Source organism: Ranitomeya imitator, chromosome 2 (assembly GCF_032444005.1).
Source record: "Ranitomeya imitator isolate aRanImi1 chromosome 2, aRanImi1.pri, whole genome shotgun sequence".
Classification (NCBI taxonomy): Eukaryota; Metazoa; Chordata; class Amphibia; order Anura; family Dendrobatidae; genus Ranitomeya; species Ranitomeya imitator.
The window spans coordinates 625,279,944-625,301,360 of NC_091283.1; the positions used below are offsets into that span (position 1 = coordinate 625,279,944).

Consider the following 21,417-nt stretch of genomic DNA (forward strand, 5'->3'; position numbering starts at 1 on the left):
TGCACATACCCTGAAAGGGTTGTCTGTTAGATTGGACATCAGGGCACATTTACTAAGGGAACGTCTCATGCTGCGCTGCCACATGCATCTGACAGCCATTGTCGCCTACATGGGCTAATGAGGGCACAAGTTTGTGAGAACACGGAATTTGCTGTAATGTTTTTGATGTCAAAAACACTGTGAACCTGATGTGCCCTATTTAATAAGATCCATCAGTTTTTGGGGGACCTGATTGAAACACATCTATCATTTCTGAATTAGCAGCTTTTGAGAACATGGGTGTTTCTGCTTAGTTTCTAAAATACCCAAAATGTAAAGACAAGTCATGATGTGCACAGTGCCTTGTGGCAAAATGGTTTTTATAGTGTTTTTGGAAAATACTATTGACTTTTTCACAGATCCTCAAACACAATGCTCTTTTATGATCTCTACTCTTCAAGTAATATGATCAGATTAATGTTTTAGCGTAAAAGTTAAAAAAAAAAAAACACTTCATACTTACCTTCCGCTGTCTGTCCTCCGGCGTTCTGCTTCTCTGCACTGTGTAAGCACAGCGGCCGGAAAGCAGAGCACAGCGGTGACATCACTGCTCTGCTTTCCGGCCGCTGTGCTTACACAGTGCAGAGAAGCAGAACGCCGAAGGACAGACAACGGAAGGTAAGTATGTATTTTTTTTTTTTACATTTACGCTGGTAACCAGGGTAAACATCGGGTTACTAAGCGCGGCCCTGCGCTTAGTAACCCGATGTTTACCCTGGTTACCAGGGGACCGGCATCGTTGGTCGCTGGAGAGCTGTCTGTGACAGCTCTCCAGTGGCCAAACAGCGATGCTGCAGTGATCGGGATTGTTGTCTGGATTGCTGCAGCGTCGCTAAATGTGAAGGTACCATAAGAATTATCACTTGCTCCTCCACCAACCAGGCTGATTGTTTTTCTCCAGCCAAGGAGATCTCAAGCTAACAATTTTTGAGCAAACAACCCCCCCCCCCCCCTTTGTCCACCTTCACATTTAATAGTGCAGGGTGCATGTGAAATCTGACATTGTGGGTGATAGGAAAGAGGCTTTCCCCCTAATACAGCTTCCTGTAGCCACAGGCTCCATTTTGTGACATCCCACCCCCTTCCCTGTTCTTTGGCATCTACTTTAGACAGAGAGAAAAACATTCATGTCAAATAAAATGTCTGAAGGAAACAAAGCGTTTCAACAAAACCTTCAGTCATTGCCTTCTCACAACATAAAAAACACAGACCTCTTTTTAGGCATGATATTTATACAACACACCTGTGTATTTAATGGTAATTAGTTGCAAATGTCCATTCTTTATTAGCAAAAAGACAAAAAATCTTGACAACAATGAATTACAATAGATTTCCATGCTTTTTCCAGAATAGATGAGTTTCAATCCTTGCTCAGCCAGATCAGTGTTTGCCTCATGCTGTGCTCCCTTCACTACTAATTTTCAGACCCATTAAGTTCAGGTTCCCTTCAGCCAATATCGATGGGTTCGATTGATGGTCCAATTTGTATGGGAGCGCCATCAACTGATGATAGGGGCAGCTGTCAATCATGTATGTCCAATTTTGGACTGCTGATCGCATTGTTCTCTCTGAGCTAAGCTGACAGCTGACATGTCAGTGGCGCTCTCTTAGAGAGCAGAAGAGTGCTGGGCCGAGCAATCGCTTCTGTTGAACAGTCGGTTTAGATGGCTGTTGGACGGACGATTGGCCAAATCCTCGCTCATCCGACAGTCTTCTCGTGTATGGCCAGCTCTATGGAATACAGATGAAAATAGATTCAAAATAGTCAAAGGTTTTCATGGGTATAATTGCCCTCATTGATTACAGTGCAATCTTCAAGGCCAAGTTCTCACCTTGCATAAATACTGATTTTGTGCTTTTTATCCTTGTGTTTTCTGCAGCGGTTTACACAAAAGTACACAATGTGGCTGTGGGGGCATCATACCATGTGCACGTATGTGGGGGCATCATCATACTAATCTGAGAGCAGGGCAATATATAGTCCGAGACCTGTAACCCTGATTCCTGCCATGTGTCACTTACTGGGCTGCTTAGTGTAGTTTTGATAAAATCACTGTTTTATCATCATGCGATTATCATTAGAGGAATAGTAAACCTGCTGCAATGCTAGACCTGCAGAAGATAAATTACAGGTTTTATCTAAAATATACAAACAGGTCCAGTATGTAATGTGATTCTGGAGTAAGGGTTTCTTCTCAGACGGTGTAGAAAAAACCTAGTGACCGGTTTACTGTAAGGATTTGTGCACACGATAAACGCTGCAGGTTGAATGCTGCATACTTGTGCAGCGTCCAATCCACAGCATCCAGATGTTACGGCACAGAGGACGGGATTTCAAGAAATCTTATGCCCACTATCAGTGTCGGACTGGTGTGCCAAGGGCCCACCAGTAACATTGACTTTGGGGGCCCACTTTTCACCTGCATACAAATATTATACTACCCTCAGACACAAAGTTACCTATATCTCTACATAATAACAAACTAGGTAGTTTGGTTACTGAATGATGATATGCTATTTTTTTCTGTACAGAGTAAATCATGTGAATTATGCCAAGTACTGCCCATACAGTGGGGTTGGTGGCCCAGACCTGCACAGGGGCCCACCGGGCGATTCCCCTGTTACCCTGTGGGCCAGTCCGAGCCTGCCCACTATTCGTTCACCTATGCCTGTTTATCAGACGAACATGCGGCGCGTCTTTCCAGGACGCAGCATGTCTTTTTATCTTTCTGAGATTCGAGCCTCGCAAGAGAAATTTCACCCGTACAATGTATTAGGGGCGGTGAATCTGCACGGTTCAGGGAACACATGCGAATATCGCTGCGTGTAATAACCGGCAGCAATTGTTCCATATAGAATGGAGGGGTGGGGGCGGGAGCGTCACTTTTTGGTTCTATATATTTTTTCACATTTATATGTTCCCATTACCTAAAAATTAGCTGTAATAAGTTAAAATGTAAAGGGGTTATCCCACAAGGGATATTTATCACTTCTCATCCAATAGGTGATAAATGTCTGATTAACTCAGTTACGAGCTTTAATGGAGCAGTGCCTGAGCGTTACTAATGTCACTGCATTCAGTGGAGTGATTTAGCAGATTTAGCAGATTTTTTAATATGTCTTAAAGGGGTTGTTCAGTCCTGTGACTACAGACTTCTGAATCTTCTGCACGCTGTGAGGATTCTCCAGCGCCGACACAGGGAGCCAGTGGTCATGTAAAGAATGTAATCTGCATACTCCTGGCCACATTCTGACAAGATGGCCGTGGCCTCGCTCAATGCAGGTGAATTGAGTCAAGCCAGAAACCGTCGAGTCGGGAGTATGCATCATATCTTGAAGTGTCACAAAACTTTTGCACAATTCGAAGTTATATAAAACTTTTGTGATGTTTGTGGTTTTTGCACTAGTTTCTGCCAGCTCTGCCAATACTGGGCACAATGCCAGTCTTAATTGGGTCCAGAATATCATATAAACCTAGAAGACACATAAAATGAAACTAAAAGCAGTGATTTAATACCTTTTTAGCTTCAGAAAATAGTATTCTCAGAACTTAACGTAAACCTCAGCTGATACGTACTGCCCACACCGTGTGCAGCATGTGTCAGACACTAGATATATCCACTCGGCCAGGTATGTTTCACTCCGGAACACTGTGATGTCCGACTAGTCTACAGTGCGGTCTTTATCACCAGCGGCTTTTAAAGAATGTTTTTCTCTGAAACGCCGCTGTGTTTCAGAGTCAGACATACCTGTTTGAATTAATTTAACCAGCGTCTGATACATGCTGCCTACGGATTGGGCAACATGTGTAACGTGGCAAATGGTGGTAGCCGAGGGTGAGATATAGCAAGGTACCTATATCATAGGGGCACATTATGCACCTATTGGCTTTTATCTGCTAGCTGGGTGGTATGCTGGCATGTTATGACATCTGAATTGTATCTATCATTTTTTGATCATGTTGCTCTATAGTAGTACCAGTAAATTCCCAATACTTATATGGGGCCAATGATATGGTGTTATGAAGATGTTGCTGAGTGTGGCAGGGTGTGGCCGCCATGATTTGATGCATCCATCACCCAGAGCTGATAGGCCTGATGTTCCAAGAATTATTGGCATGTTTGACAACAAATCCAATGTTGTACAAAGAATCCTCAGGAAACACTGGGATACTAAGAGCTGATCCCGAGTTAAGAGATTTCATCCCACCAACCCCTAAAATTACTTACCGGAAGGTTAGATCCATCAGAGACCGATTGGTCCACAGTTTCTACGAAAAAGGGAAACCACCTGGCACGTGGTTAGACCGCAAACCGTGTGGTACTTTTAGATGTGGAGACTGTAAGTTCTGCCCGTGGGTTAGAAGGGAGAAATCCTTTTGGGGTACCACATAAGAAAGGGTCTATTTTATTTGAGACTTTGCAAACTGTAAGACAGAAGGGGTAGTATACATGGCTTCCTGCTTGTGTCCACTCAATTATGTCGGGAAAACAAAAAGGGACCTACGCAGGCGCATTGGCAAACATCTTGGTGACATCAAGCACAAAAGGGATACACCTCTAGCAAAACATGTTAGGTTTGTTCATCAAGATGATCCCAAGGTGCTGTCATTCTGTGTCCTTGAGGTAGTGCGACGGAACCCATGGGGTGGGAATTTAAATAAACTTCTTCAAAAAGAATGTCAATAGATATTCAAACTACGAACTCTTGTGCCGGATGGCTTAAATGAGCAACAAAATTATTGTTGCTTTATGATTCAAATGTCCTTTATCACTAGCCAGAATCAGGACTGTTAGGTTTTATCCAGTCATTATATCGCATATCTTTCTATATATCTTTTGTTAATCTTTGGCATTATTTTCTTTCCTTGTCTTAGATACCTGGTATTATGGGGGCACTATTCTGATTTTAAAAAAAAATGTATGGTTATCTGTGTAAATATGTGCTCCTGTTTGTAACATTGCAGCTTTAGAATGCAAATATATGCTCCTTCTTGTAACATTGTGTTTAAATGTAGTCCGGGTGGCAGTGTGTGTAATAGATTGCGTTTGTATGTTGGTGCATATAGGGCAATGTCTATACTTTAGCAGGATATGTTGCCTTGGGGGGATGATCCGGACACAAAGCGTGGGCCCTACACACTGGTTGGCTGCTATACACATGGGTTAACACTGTGCTTAATTACGCAGTTTCCCTGTTGGCGGCGCATGCGCTGTAGTGTTTGGCTGTTTGCCATAATATAGCTGATGTAAGACTGACGCATGCGCTGTATGCAGTGTGTAGTGATCTTATCGGTTCATGTGACCTGTACATCTAGCATCTCCCAGGAGGGGGAGCATGTGCACTGTAGATTGGTGCGACTTGTCTTCAAGGTAATGGCGCTGCTCACCCCAATGCAGGGCTCTCTCATAGACCGTTTGGAGGAGTGGCGAATCTGGGTATACCCGCCAAACAGGAAGCAGCTGGCATACCACATTAAGGAGGATGTTTCTATGTGTAGTCTGCAGCCTTTTTTTTGGACAACTCTCTACTGTCATGTGATTATTGAATCTCTCCTGATGAACCCGTGTGTAGGGGAAACACGTCGAGAGTCTATTTGTTTCATGTAAGGAGTCTCTTCATCGGGACCCTAAACTGTCTATACACCACAGACTAACAGATGAGTATAAATTGTATTATCAAGGTACCTATATCATAGGGGCACATTATGCACCTATTGGCTTTTTTCTGCTAGCTGGGTGGTATGCTGGCATGTTATGACATCTGAATTGCATCTATCATTTTTTGATCATGTTGCTCTATAGTAGTACCAGTAAATTCCCAATACTTATATGGGGCCAATGATATGGTGTTATCAAGATGTTGCTGAGTCCCTAGACGCCTATTCTGTACGTGTTTATACACCTGATATTGTGTACATGGGGGATGAATGACATATTCTGTCTCCTCTCTTACATCACATTTCTGGTTGGTCCCATTCATTTTATACAACACAATATACCATTACACGATTGTGACAGGCCATCTGGCCTTCTATTTCCAACTATCATCTTATAGGGTATAAGCAGGAGATTAGGGACAGCCACCGTACGAGCGGGGGTGCCATTCTCGTGTTAGGGTGCCAACCTCCGCATCTAGGTAGGCAGATATATAGGTGTTTTTTGTAGTGTCTAGGGAAATATCACCCATTTCTACACATCTATTGAATGAGTAAGCGGCAGCACTCTCTTGTCACTGGTTCAAGGTACTACTGCATGATATCTTAAGGTGGGCTTACATCTCTATCTTTTCTAATAGAGGTTATTAGTGCCTGGGTAGATATCATCCTAGTCATACCAGGGGAAGATATCCCCTTACAATTTTCTATAGCCCAAACCATATAGGCTATTCTACTTTAGGGTATTTCTACCTATTTGTTCTTAATCAATATTTAATAAAGGTTATATACATTTTTACAGGGTTTCTTTTCTGTAAACCGGTGTTCTTCCCTTGTTGGTTATTTAGTTTGTGAGAAGTCTTTCCTGCCCTGGCATAATACATGAAGATGGGGTCCTGGCTGGGTGTGTGGACCTTAGCTTCGGGATGTCACACCCTTGCAGGCAGCATGGTTGCCGGTGACTTTGGCTGGCCAGGACCAGGTTTTACAAAGCTCAATGAGAGAGACAACTACTTAAAATGGAACGGTCTTTTACCGAACAGTAACTTGGTGGGAGTTATGTACAAAAGATAGTGGGTGCATAACTTCATGAACATTTCACTTAATACATGGAACATCTTCCTACACATTTTCTTTCTTCCCTTACTTAGTCCTCTGACTTCACCATCATTCAGCATGGTACTTCATAACCTTCCCTCAACCTCCTATTAAAAGTGAATATGATCTCTGCAACAGTAGTTGGGTATAGACAGAACACGTTGAACAGAGCTGTGCTGTTCTGCTAAGTTCATTGCTTACATCCAATCAACTCCACAGTTGAAAACAGCTGTGTAGTGTGGGTGCTGGATGATGGACCCCCATCTATCTGATAAGATAAAGCTATCTGATCTGGAGGCCATCAGTATCTTAAAGAGAACCTGACGCTTGATTCACATTGCTCAATTTTCAGACAGCATGACTTAGGGCCTGGCAGCACAATTGCAACCAGGTTTTTTTTTCTCTGAATCGTTTCAGTGTTTTAGAAGAAGCATAGTTTAAAGATTCGGCAAGATGTGTTGAGATTACCCCTCCACACTGCTCAATCTCCTGTAGTGTGGCGGTGAGACGTTGCATCAGACTCATTCCATCTCTGTCAGCTGGATCTTTAAACTTAGGCAGTGATTCACGTTGTGCATAGTTTGCGCAGCTAAAATCAAGTGACAGGTTGCCTTTAATTACATGAAAGCCCTTCAACTCTTGCTTTTCAAGAAACTGAATTTTTTTTTTATCAAAAGGCTATATTTGTCTTCCTCAGAAACTCATAGGATTGTGTTAAAATGCCTTCTGATAGCTGTCTCTAATGATTCCATCATACACCTGAATGCTCAACTCAAGAGCTGATTCTTCTCATATCTTCCAATGTAGGAGAGTCAGGAGGCCACCATCCCAATTTAGCAGACTTTAACATAATGGATATGGAGCCAGCTTAATTCCTTTATGTATATTGCTGTGCACAATCTCAGCAGTCTGTGCAATGTACACAGTCTCCCTGATTCACCAACACACTTAACATTTGTCTTTTACCAGGAGATAATTATATTAAGTGATAGCACATGTGACAAGTCAAACAGTGATCTCCCCATGTCTAGCATGCAAAATAAGCACCACACTTGACTGCGTATCACCAAGATTGGTCCTTCATTCTAATGACATCATCCACCCCACTCAATACCAAATTCCCCATAAAAAATGCTTAGTACCGAACGAATTAAGACATGACCATTCTTTTCTTTGGATAAATTGGCCACAGCGGCCATTTTATTGACAAAACAAGCATAAATAACACCAATTATACAATTGTGTAAAAAACTTGAGGGGAGGGTTCTTGGAGCTAAAAAATCTGGCACACCATGGGCCCCCCCACAAACTTATAACAAAAACCTTCTTTACCCTCAGCCGTAACCACCAGCTCGAGGGACCATGTAACCCGTTTCCGGGCAAACAAACTCCAAAGCTCTCGAGGTAAACTCCCCTTCCAGAGCCTGTAAACCAAAGCCAGATCAACCCCATAAAACCTCAACTCCAAGAACCCCACCCCCCCGCCAAACCAGCCACTGTGACGACAATATGAACATGAACTCCCTAGAAGTAAATAACCTGGTTAATTCCAGATGCCCCAACCCAAACTAATCACCCAAGCCCCAACCCCAAAAAAGGGAGGGTGGGTGGGTCTTCTCTCCTTGCTGATGCAACGTGCAGTGTCCCTTCCCGCGCTTTTTGCCCCAAAACCCGCCCCTCCTCAACCTAAGCACCCGCCCCGTTTTATCCCCTTTGAACCAATCCCACTGCGCTTATTACAGCCCCCCCCCCACTTGTTTATAGATCAAAGTAAAAAAATTGGCTATAGACATTTAATATCTCAGTAACAGTTCTCATAACTAATAGATTAAATTGCTAAACCTGCCAATAGGTGATCTAATGTACACGGGAACTTCATGACTCTCCACAGCTTAAAGCTGTTACACATAACTAGTTATTGAACCCGTTCTACGCCTGGGTGGTGAGCATTTATATTGGTATATGGTCTCCATCCTGGTATGTTTCTTTCATCCTGCGCCCTAATCTTGTCATGTGCTGCTACCATCTTGCGCCCCCATCCTGTCATGTGCAGCCCCCATCTTGTTTTGTGTGCCTCCATCTTGTGATGTGCTACTGTCTTCCTGAGCACTCATCCTGTCATGTGCTCCAATCCTGTACCCCAATGCTGTCATGTGGTGGTCCCATCCTGTACCCCAATCCTGTCATGTGGTGGTCCCATCCTGCGCTACAGTTCTGTAATGTGCTACTCCCATCCTGTGCCCCCACTCTGTCATGTGATGCTTGCATCCTGCACCCCGTTCTGTCATGTGCTGCTGCCATCCTGCACCCCCGTTCTGTCATGTGCTGCCCTATTCTGTCATGTGCTGCTCCCATCCTGCGCCATTGTTCTGTAATTTGCTGCTCCCATCCATATGCCCCATACGCTGCTCCATAAAGGTTGATGGCCCCCATAAGATGCTCCATAGTATATGCCCTGTATGCTGCTCCATAAAGGTTGATGGCCCCCATAAGATGCTCCATAGTATTATATGCTCTGTATGCTGCTGCAATAAAAAAAAAAATAACATACTCCCCTATCGTCGCTGGGCGCCGAGTGCTGGGGGGCCTGAGTAGGCGGGGACACCGGCGCGCTGTGGGGGTCAGGTGCCTGAGTCGGCACTAGCTCAGGCCCACGGCACTTGCTATAGTCACCTGGCCCTGATCCACTGCTGCGTGCCGCTCCGTCTTCCGGGTCCTCTGGCTGTGACTGTTCAGTCAGAGGGCGGCGCGCATTAAGCGCGTCATCGCGTCCTCTGAACTGAACGTCAAAGGCAGAGGATGTCGAGGATGGAGCAGCGCGCATCGGTGGAACGGGACAGGTGAATATAGCCGGACCCATTGCACGGCGTTAATTGCGACATTTTCGCCGTGCAACGCAGTCCGTTAGCGTTAACCCATTTACGCAATGTGAACCTAGCCTAATTGTAGGGAGAGTAGAGGACAATGTGAGCTGTCTTCAGCACCCGGCGCCTGAGAACAGAGCAAAGTGTGCTGGCTTGTCTCAGGTGTAGATGCGCGTGATACTGATGCGGCACACGTATGAAACACAGGGCATCTCCGATACTGTTTTTTTCCAGTACCGTAAATATTAGGACATGTGATGGAGGCCTAAGATGGATGACTGACTACCAGAAAGAGCTGAAAGAATGAGGGGGTGACCTCCTACTGTGACTATCTGCCAGGAAGAGATGAGTGACGAATAAACACCCTTACTGTCGCTGACTTCTAGGGACAGCTGAGAGAGACAGCGGGACAACGGAGTGACCAGATGACAGGTCAATGATCCCTTAATGACCTAATGGCCAATAATGGTTGATGGCAGAAACAGTACTCTGGAGTATAAACCATTGAGAAAGAAAATCAGGAGCGGGATTATGGCTGGTGGTGTTGGAGTTTCCTTTTTGGCTGGAGGAACATTGCATCTGTCCTATATCACACTGGCATAAAAAAGTATCAAGATTTAATAGTATTTTCATTACCATCATAAACAGAATATCAAATGCAACCCAAAGGATGTCCTATATACGACGGTCTACCCAACCATGGACCGCTTCCTGCCTCTCAGTCTGACTTCGTCCAGTTTTTTAATGACGGGGCTGGATTTCTTGGAGGCGGCTGTGTAGCTTTGGAGCAGAGCTCTGAACACGTCCTCTGTCTGGGGGTGAGTGCTGAGGAAAGCCTTTTCCAAAACATAAAGGTCGACACCTTTATCTTCTGGGAGAGCAGAGATGAAGCTCAGGCCGAAATCGATCAGCACCAGGTTCAGGTCCGGATGTGAAGGCCGTAGGAGCATGTTCGAGGTGGTCAGGTCCCCATGGACGACATCCTCATCATGCATCCAGGCCAATATCTGACCAATCCTTTCTGCAAGGCTGTACAGGCTGCTGCCATGTTCTTGCGCTGTCATTATGAAGTCCCGAACAGTGACTGATCCTTCTATATCCTCCAGGTAGATGCAGTTAGAGACATAATCAACAAAATAAACCACAGGAGTGGCAATACCTGCCTTCCTGCACCTGAAGATTGAGCGCACCTCCTGGGCGGTCCGCCGGTGTGTCAGCTTCTCGTCCAGGGGAAACGCTCCTTCACTACAGCCGCTTTCCCCAGGAAACTTCCCCGGTACACCCGAGCCTCAGCCCCCTGCTTCATGAGCTGCAGCCCCCCAGGTACCGCCGAGTCCGCTCCCTGCTTATGCTGTCCACGCTGTTCTCCACAGCATTCATGGTAAAGGGTAAACCCAAGCATCCTGTAGTGAAAGCATGAACAGGTTGTCTAACAGGGTAGATCAGAGGCAGAGGTACCAAGTTACCAGCCATAGTGGGGACAGCCAGCATACCAGGTATGGTATGGTGCTCCATCTGTGTCATTGACGAGAAGGCAATTGATCTTTGCTGAATTGGGGGAGACTCGGGGTTTTGGTTTCCCTTCCGAGAGATTGTGTACTGGTTAGGGTCTTTACCATCCTTACGCAGCATGTCCGGCAAGGTCTGTCTTTGAGCATTTATAAACCAGTTGGAAATCTACATTTCCAGCACTGCTAAGACTTTGCATGGTATTGCAGAGCAGCCCCATGTAAGGCAATAAGGCCACGCTGCAATACCACAAAGTCAAGAGAGGCACTATTTAAGGGGGCAAATCATTTTTCTTTTAATCTTTTTTTTTTTTTTTTTTTTGCAACAAGTACAAAAACATTGACTGGTTCCAGAAAACCAATTTTGTTACCCCTATCACCGCTATTGTGTCATTATTATACAACTATCCTAAAATACTGGCTTCAAAGGAGAACCACTATGTACTCATATATAAGAAATCATTGGGGGTCGTACCTGCAGCACTGTGAGACGAGTCTGTAGAGATAACATATCTTTCTCCGTGTCTGAGGGATAAGCATTGTGTCTGTGCTCATACAACCAGTCGTGTAGGACTTTCACAGCCTCTTTCGGCAGATTGCCTCTGCGCTTCCTCTTTGACCCGGGAACTTCCAGCTCCACGCTGTCATGCTCACTGTCAGTCAGGATACATTCCTTTATGTTGGCCATAATTGGTCCTGTGGTGAGAAACATTGGGTCAAACAATGGTAGAGATATACACAGCATGAAAAATGTATGTTCTACATAGTGTAGAAATGGCCGTCATGAACAATCTACCAGGACTGAAAGGCATCACTGCACTACAGGAGTCTGGTTTCTTCCTGAAAATGGCCAGAGAGTGGTGAGGGGCTTCATTTACACATGAGGGTCATCCTACTTAGCATTGTCTAGACTTCCTTCAATCAGACATCACATACCTAAAGGATACACCATAAATATTTGATAGATATGGGTCTTAAAAGGCAATATCATGTGCATAAGCCATAAAACATAGAAAGAATAAAATAGTGAAAAATAGAAGTATGTAAACTACTAATCTCATGGGACTCCTATAAGTAAACAGACAATCATTGGTTGACTGTCACCGTATAAAGGCTGGCCATGCAAAAATATTGAAAACCATTGGCTCTGACAGCTATCTTCCTTACGCCCTACACAGCAACTCAGCTGAGCATTCCTGTATTCCCCATGGGGAGGGTAGATTTAAGGTACCTTCACACTGAACGATATCGCTAGCGATCCGTGACGTTGCAGCGTCCCGGATAGCGATATCATTGAGTTTGGCACGCAGCAGCGATCAGGATCCTGCTGTGACATCATTGGTCAGAGCAGAAAGGCCACAACTTTATTTCGTCGCTGGCTCTCCCGCAGACATTGCTGAATCGGCGTGTGTGATGCCGATTCAGCGATGTCTTCACTGGTAACCAGGGTAAACATCGGGTTACTAAGCGCAGGGCCGTGCTTAGTAACCCGATGTTTACCCTGGTTACCAGTGTAAATGTAAAAAAAAAAAAACACTACATACTTACATTCCGGTATCTGTGGCGTCCTCCGGCGTTCTGCTGTCCTGCACTGTGTCAGCGCTGGCTGGCCGTAAAGCAGAGCACAGCGGTGACATCACCGCTCTGCTTTACGGACGGCGCTTACAGTGCAGGGAAGCATAGTAACATAGTAACATAGTTAGTAAGTCCGAAAAAAGACATTTGTCCATCCAGTTCAGCCTATATTCCATCATAATAAATCCCCTGATCTACGTCCTTCTACAGAACCTAATAATTGTAAGATACAATATTGTTCTGCTCTAGGAAGACATCCAGGCCTCTCTTGAACTCCTCGACTGAGTTTGCCATCACCACCTCCTCAGGCAAGCAATTCCAGATTCTCACTGCCCTAACAGTAAAGAATCCTCTTCTATGTTGGTGGAAAAACCTTCTCTCTTCCAGACGCAAAGAATGCCCCCTTGTGCCCGTCACCTTCCTTGGTATAAACAGATCCTCAGCGAGATATTTGTATTGTCCCCTTATATACTTATACATGATTATTACATCGCCCCTCAGTCGTCTTTTTTCTAGACGAAATAATCCTAATTTCGCTAATCTATCTGGGTATTGTAGTTCTCCCATCCCCTTTATTAATTTTGTTGCCCTCCTTTGTACTCTCTCTAGTTCCATTATATCCTTCTTGAGCACCGGTGCCCAAAACTGGACACAGTACTCCATGTGCGGTCTAACTAGGGATTTGTACAGAGGCAGTATAATGCTCTCATCATGTGTATCCAGACCTCTTTTAATGCACCCCATGATCCTGTTTGCCTTGGCAGCTGCTGCCTGGCACTGGCTGCTCCAGGTAAGTTTATCATTAACTAGGATCCCCAAGTCCTTCTCCCTGTCAGATTTACCCAGTGGTTTCTTGTTCAGTGTGTAATGGTGATATTGATTCCTTCTTCCCATGTGTGTAACCTTACATTTATCATTGATAAACCTCATCTGCCACCTTTCAGCCCAAGTTTCCAACTTATCCAGATCCATCTGTAGCAGAATACTATCTTCTCTAGTATTAACTGCTTTACATAGTTTTGTATCATCTGCAAATATCAATATTTTACTGTGTAAACCTTCTACCAGATCATTTAATGAATATGTCTGTGTGACAGCTCTCCAGTGACCACACAGCGATGCTGCAGCGATCGGCATCGTTGTCTTGATCGCTGCAGCGTCGCTAAATGTGACGGGCAGCACGGTGGTGCAGTGGTTAGCACTCCAGCCTTGCAGCGCTGGGGTCCTGGGTTCTAATCCCACCCAGGACATCTGCAAAGAGTTTGTATGTTCTCTCTGTGTTTGCGTGGGTTTCCTCCGGGCACTCTGGTTTCCTCCCACATTCCAAAGACATACTGATAGGGATTCTAGATTGTGAGCCCCATCGGGGACAGTGATGATAATGTGTGCAAAACTGTAAAGCGCTGCGGAATATGTTAGCGCTATATAAAAATAAAGATTATTATTATTACCTTTAGCCTCAGCCAGAATTACCAGTAGTCAGTTAGAACAGATCCAACTGCAATCCATTGACAAACAAGTTGTCCAGACTAAAAAAAAAAAAAAACATTATTTCAACTGGATACATTTTTTTAACATTGAAAGCTAAATGGCCATCCATTTGAAACTGATCAATAAGGAAAAAATGGATGGCCAGTTAACAGATCTGTTTTCCATAGACTTCAATGTTAAAAGACCAGATCCAGTTTAAATCAATTTTACTTAGCACAACTTTCTGACAATAAATTGCTGCTGGATCCGTTCTACTGAAAGGCTCTGTTCACATGTACAGTAATCAAAGGCGATGTTCACATTTCCACCAACAATTTAACATAACTTAAGCATACAGCATCCAGCTAAAGCAAAAAATACTTCAACTGGCACCAGTTCTTGTGTGGTCTTTGTTCAGCCGATCACCCAGGTCTGGACCTAGCACACACAAGAAATACTTCAGTTGCCACCATGCTGATCTCCCCACTATTTGTGGAGGAGCAGATCACAATCTATTGTTCCCCATCAGAGTGGCTGCACAAGAATTACTGACAACAAGACAACAGTTTAACAAGAAAGTGAATCAGAAAAGTCACAGCATATATAATCCCGAATCTTCCAGAAACATTCCCACACGTGTTTATCCCACCAGCCTCTCACTTGCAGGGACAACTGCCCTTTGACATCACAGCACTGGTACAAGCTCACTGACAGTGTAAGGAAGAAGTATACTTACGAGATGGGACGTAGCAGATGCTCAGGTCTCACTGGGTTCTTGGATCCTTGATCCTGGAAGTCCTTAGTCCTGGTGGTCTATAGTTATGGAGGTCCTTAGTCCTGGGGTTCAGGTGAGATCAGTCACAGATTGCGATAGTTCTGAAATCTCAGGACCTTAGGTGACAGCTTTATCCCCTGACTCTCCAGGTTTTGGGCGGGGTAGTGTTTGAATTCGGTGCTCTGGGGGGCTCATGGTGTCAACTTCTTGTCACTTGCTATCCTGGAATTCTTTATCTATTGGTATGCAATTGTATGCAATTGTTCCCAATGTTTTGAATACACTTGGTCCCCAGCTGGCTGCCTGTGTATTATCATGCAGACATGGTAGTAGCCCTACTTCAGCCCTGGTGGTGTGGGGAAGTGTGTAAAACAGGAATTCCCCCACTCCTGCATCCTCCCCTTACATGCCTGAGTGGCATTTGTCCTGTGTGTGGCACCCATGAGCCAAGTATGCCTTAATATGTAGAGAAGTGATGACATCCAGTCAGTTTTCTGTCATAGATACAGTTCTGGAGCAAATATGGGATTTCTCAGGTTATAGAAACATTCACTGACACACAATCCTCCAAAATTCACCTCACAACTCGTCATCTCATCTTTGCGTTTCACATGAGGAGATTTTTTTACATTTTTTTTTCTCAACATTTTTTTCCTCGAAATTTGAAAAATTATTGAAGGGTGGAAAAGCGCATGACATTTTTTTTAAAATAAGTTTTTGAAGAGTTTTACTTCAAAATCTATCGCAATCTCTTCTAAACCTCTTCAGAAAAAAATGTCTCTAAAAAATATTGTTTCTTGAAGCAACTCGCATTAAAAAAAAATCAGTGTGCACATAGCCTGAGAAATAGATGTATGTCCTAGAGTAGGTATAAAAAGTCATCAAGAAAAGTGAGACGATTTTTTTTTCACTTATCCATATACAATCCGTTTTTTTACCGCAGCGTCTAATACCCATTTACAGTTTCCTAAGGTACAGAATTGCAATATTTTCCTAAATATCGGATGTTGCACTGTGGCTCGGTATGGCATCTGATTTGTGCCCCTATAGACCTGAACGGGCGAGTCTCATCCCATTTTTAGAATAAACTTGTGCATGCTGCCATGTTTTCACATTCAGAAAATAATCGCTCCTCTGCAGCGCCCTCTAGAATAACATTGGTCCGAGTGCTGTCTATTTTGTACTTGTGCTGTCCATTTTGTACTTGTGCTGTCCATTTTGTACTGGTGCTGTCCATTTTGTACTGGTGCTGTCCATTTTGTACTGGTGCTGTCCATTTTGTACTGGTGCTGTCCATTTTGTACTTGTGCTGTCCATTTTGTACTTGTGCTGTCCATTTTGTACTGGTGCTGTCCATTTTGTACTTGTGCTGTCCATTTTGTACTGGTGCTGTCCATTTTGTACTGGTGCTGTCCATTTTGTACTTGTGCTGTCCATTTTGTGCTTCTGCTGTCCATTTTGTGCTTCTGCTGTCCATTTTGTACTTGCGATACGATACGATGCACTTTATTAATTCCGTGGGAAATTATGGTATCACAGCAGCACAACTTACATCATAAGAATCATAAAATGAATTACTTAGTTGACATGACAGTTTGTTGACAGAAGGACATTATACATTAGAATATGACATACTCAGCGGGTGAACTGAAAAGTAGGAGAAATAAAGTAGACAATCACCTTTATGATTTAACCCTAATGTTATTGTTGTACATACCCATAGCAGTTAGCACAAACGATTTCCTAATTTTTTCCTTCTTACACCTCAGAAGTATTAGCCGGTTACTGAAGGTGCTCTTCTGTCTCATGAATAGCTCATATAGTGGATGTGCATTATTGTTCATAATTGCCCTACACTTTCTCAGAGTTCTTCTCACCACTACCTCCTCAAGAGAGTCCAGATTGCAGCCGACAGCAGAGCTTGCCTTTTTGATAAGCTTATTCAGCTTATTAGCATCAGAGGCCTGCACACTATTACCCCAGCATATGATTGCAAAAAAGATGGCACTTGCCATTACAGACTGGTAGAACATTTCTAACATTTTGCTGCACACATTAAAAGACCTCAGGTTCCTTAGGAAATAAAATCTGCTCATCCCCTTCTTGTAGTCAGTCTCTGAGTGGCATCTCCAGTCCAGTTTGCTATCCAAATGGACCCCCAAATATTTATAACTCTCCACCTGCACTACCTCCTGACCAGCAATAGTGATCGGTAAGCATTCCAACTTAATCCTGCTATAGTTGGTGTTGTGAATTCTGTTGCCAAGCCCCCTCCTGTGGTCATGAATGGTACTTCGGCTGGTTCTGTCCATGAGCTTCCTCTGACGAAAGTGAGTGGGGATGTGGCTTCTGAGTTTCCTTCCACAGGTGACGAAGTTAATTCGTTAGGTGGCGGCTCTATTTGACTCCATTTAGATATTTCCTCCATGCCACCAGTCAATGTTCCATGTTATGATTAGGTAGTTCAGAACCAAAATGGACCTTGAGGTACAGGGCATACAAAGTGACCTGTCAATAATCAAAACATAGGACGAGCTCTGAGACGTGGAAACTTTGCTGACCGCAATCCCTGATCCTATCATACCACACTAGAGGTAGCCGTGGATTGCTCCTAACGCTCCCTATGCAACTCGGCACAGCCTGAGAAACTAGCTAGACCTGAAGACAGAAAAATAAGCCTACCTTGCCTCAGAGAAATTCCCCAAAGGAAAAGGCAGCCCCCCACATATAATGACTGTGAGTAAAGATGAAAATACATACACAGAGATGAAATAGATTTAGCAAAGTGAGGCCCGACTAACTGAATAGACCGAGGATAGGATAGATAACTTTGCGGTCAACACAAAACCCTACAAAGAACCACGCAGAGGGGAGCAAAAAGACCCTCCGCACCGACTCACGGTACGGAGGTGCTCCCTCTGCATCTCAGAGCTTCCAGCAAGCAAGAAAAAGCAATATAGCAGGCTGGACAGAAAAATATAGCAAACAAAAGAAACACCAGCAGAACTTATCTTATGCTGGAGAAACAGGCCACAGGAACATCCAGGAAGCAAAAGGACAAACACTGGAACATTGACTGGAGGCTAGGATCAAAGCACTAGGTGGAGTTAAATAGAGCAGCAGCTGATGACTTAGCCTCATCACCTGAGGAAGGAAACTCAGAAGCCGCAGTACCACTCATGTCCACCAACGGAAGCCCATAAACAGAATCAGCCGAAGTACCACATTTGGCCACAGGAGGGAGCCTGACCACAGAGTTCACAACAGTTCCAGTATTGGTCTTGCTCTCTTCTGGATCGTTCTTGTGACCTGTCTCCTCTGCATAAGCTAAGTTCTGCTTGTGTTTCTTTTGTTTGCTATTTTTCTGTCCAGCCTGCTATTTTGATTTTTCTTGCTTGCTGGAAGCTCTGGGACGCAGAGGGTGCGCCTCCGCACCGTGAGTCGGTGCGGAGGGTCTTTTTGCGCTCTCTGCGTGGTCCTTTTGTAGTATTTTTGTGCTGATCGCAAAGTTACCTTTCCTATCCTCAGTCTGTTCAGTAAGTCGGGCCTCACTTTGCTAAATCTATTTCATCTCTGAGTTTGTGATTTCATCTTTACTCACAGTCATTATATGTGGGGGGCTGCCTTTTCCTTTGGGGAATTTCTCTGAGGCAAGGTAGGCTTTATATTTCTTTCTTTAGGGCTAGCTAGTTTCTCAGGCTGTGCCGAGTTGCCTAAGGAGCGTTAGGAGCAATCCACAGCTGCTTCTAGTGTGTGTGATAGGATTAGGGATTGCGGTCAGCAGAGTTCCCACGTCTCAGAGCTTGTCCTATGTTATTTATAACTATCAGGTCATTTTGTGTGCTCATAACCACCAGGTCCACTGTTGTCCTAACCACCAGGTCATAACAAGTTGGCCACCAACTCCTTGGTTTTCTTAACATTTAGTTGTAGATAGTTACCATTGCACCAATCCACGAAATTCGACACCACCCTTCTATATTCTTCATCCACCCGATCTCCCCTAATACATCTCACAACCACGGAGTCATCCGAAAATTTTTGAAGGTGGCAAAGTTCAGATTTATACTGAAAGTCTGATGTATATAGTGTGAATAGAAAGGGTTCAAGCACCGTTCCCTGGGGGTCACCTACACTGCTCATGACCCTGGACAGATCGATTATCCTCCCTTTTTGACCTCACTCCCCTGAAAAATGACAGACACATTTTCTTTTGGATATTAAACGGCCACAGCAGCCAATTTATTAGTAATTACCAAGACTCTTGGTAGGGTCCTTGAAGTCATAAAAATTCTAAAGTCTGGTGGTCTATGTTTCCATGGCATTGCCCCTTCCCCCCCCCCCCCCGCTTTTTACTCCTAGCCGCGTTTAATTTTAGCTCAGGAGCACCGCGAGTCCAGGGGAAGAAGTTACCTCCATTCTGTTAACGTGACCCCGATGTTCCATCGCCAGGTGTCACTCAAAACTCACGACCATGTGACCCCGACATACCATCGCCGGATGCCACCCATTACCACCAGACCACCACCAGGTAACCAACCAATGAAGGGGGTTTGTGGCCTTTTAAAGAATCCCCACTTCAAATTTTTACCGACTTTGAGGACTCACCAACGCCACACCGAGAGCACGAGACCCCACCAACTAGCAATGCTGTGGCCTTCATTATCCCTCCTTGCAGCCCTGCGATCCACACATCCATCCCGGCTGCATTCAGGTGTACCCCGTCAGCTCGCCAAAATGCCCTATGCACATCCTCCAGGCCCGCACGGCGAACCGCCACTCCCCCTCTCTGCACTACGAATTTGGATATTGCTTTATTAACCTTCATGCGTGCTTTGTTAACCTTCGGCACTGACCGCGCTCCTCGCCAGAATTTTCTAGGCACAATGTCAGACCATACTACTTAGAGGGACATACACAGAGGGAGCACCTCCGTACCGTTAGTCGGTGCAGAGGGTCTTTTTGTCCCCTCTGGGTGGTTGTTTGTAGGTTTTTGTGCTGACCACAAAGCTATCTTTCCTATCCTCGGTCTATTCAGTAAGTCGGGCCTCACTTTGCTAAAATCTATTTTCATCTCTTTGTTTGTATTTTCATCTTACTCACAGTCATTATATGTGGGGGGCTGCCTTTTCCTTTAAGGAATTTCTCTGAAGCAAGGTAGGCTTATTTTTCTATCTTCAGGTTAGCTAGTTTCTCAGGCTGTGACGAGGCGCCTAGGTTCTGGTCAGGAGCGCTCCACGGCTACCTTTAGTGTGGTATGATAGGATCAGGGATTGCGGTCAGCAGAGTTCCCACGTCTCAGAGCTCGTCCTTTTTTGTAACTAAACAGGTCACTTGTGTGCGCTTAACCACTAGGTCCATTGTGGTTCTGAATCACCTGTTCATAACAGCCAGCCCCCTATGTTTGTTAGATTTAACAGGCACCGTGCTAGCCAGCTCGTTTTCCAGGGTCCTTTGTGAAGGACCCCGGAAGCAAGATGGCGGCGCCCATTCCTCCACGTGTTCCCTGGCTTTGCAGCGCTGCCCCTGTACCGCTAGCCCACTGGATCGCTGCCTGACATTTGCAGGCTGAGCTGCGGGGGGGTCGCTGCGTCTCCCAGCTATATAGCTGCCGCGCTGGGGGATTACTGCTGCTGAACGCCCTGCAGGGGGTCCGCCGCGCTGGGGAATTACCGCTGCCGAATGCTCTGCAGGGGGATCGCTGCGCCTCACTGCTATGTGGCCGCCGCGCTGGGGGATTGCCGGTTCGGACGGCTCTGCGGGGGGGTCGACACCCGCACCTCTCCTGGCCTGCACTCTTCCAGGCCGCACAGGCTGCACAGGGGGGGGCCCCAGCTCTCTGCCTGCCTCTCTTGACCGTTGGAGCCACCGGGGATGCCCTCTGGCAGCCCATCTCCGAGACCCCCGCTACGTGAGGATCCCGTCCCGGGCGTGCTGGCACATGGGCCTCTCAGAGCACCGGACCTACGCCCAGCTGCACCGACCCGACGTCTATTTGTCCCCGCTCTGGATCTACGTGCCCCAGTCGACATAGCTGGGCTACCCCCACTACTACCACCTAAGATCCCACTAATGGTCGTATCTAACCAGCCCGGAGGGTGAATGGATGCAGCGGCCTGCAATTTACCTATCAGGTCCTCCATACTCGGTGAGTACTTGTTATCCAGCCGTCTGTCTGTGGTCAAAGAACACCTAGGTCCTGCCCAGTCCTTTTAACCCTTCCCTGAGACCCCACCTCCCATTATCCTCTGTCATTTCTTCCCTGCTGTCCCTTTCACCCAGCCCCACCCCCCATCCCCTCCACCTCCCTGTCTATTCCAAACCACTAACTCTCTTCCAGTGTCATGTCCGCTTTCCCCTATCCTTGCGTGCGCGTTCAGCGGATACTGTAATCTGCTTGACACAACTGCTCCCATCTGTACAAACTGTGGC

At 45.3% G+C, this 21,417-nt stretch overlaps 1 protein-coding gene and 1 pseudogene across 1 annotated transcript; both read right to left on the reverse strand.

The window, feature by feature from the left end:
• Positions 1–1,130: 1,130 nt before the first annotated feature.
• LOC138667640 (homeobox protein AKR-like) lies at positions 1,131–11,857 on the reverse strand. The gene is made up of 2 exons (XM_069755765.1): positions 11,641–11,857; positions 1,131–1,770 (listed from the first exon to the last, which is right to left on the reverse strand). The coding sequence occupies exons 1-2, from the start codon at positions 11,851–11,853 to the stop codon at positions 1,633–1,635; spliced, it is 351 nt and encodes a 116-aa protein (XP_069611866.1). The 5' UTR covers positions 11,854–11,857; the 3' UTR covers positions 1,131–1,632.
• Positions 10,258–11,289, reverse strand: LOC138667888 (EKC/KEOPS complex subunit Tp53rkb pseudogene; annotated as a pseudogene).
• Positions 11,858–21,417: the final 9,560 nt, after the last annotated feature.

Bases quoted from the DNA above. Each gene is read 5' to 3' on its own strand.
- LOC138667640 (XM_069755765.1), bottom strand. From the start codon at position 11,853: ATGGCCAACATAAAGGAATGTATCCTGACTGACAGTGAGCATGACAGC. The intron at 1,771-11,640 runs GTACGACCCCCA...TGTATTCCATAG, and splicing joins CTCGTCTCACAGTGCTGCAG to AGCTGGCCATACACGAGAAG.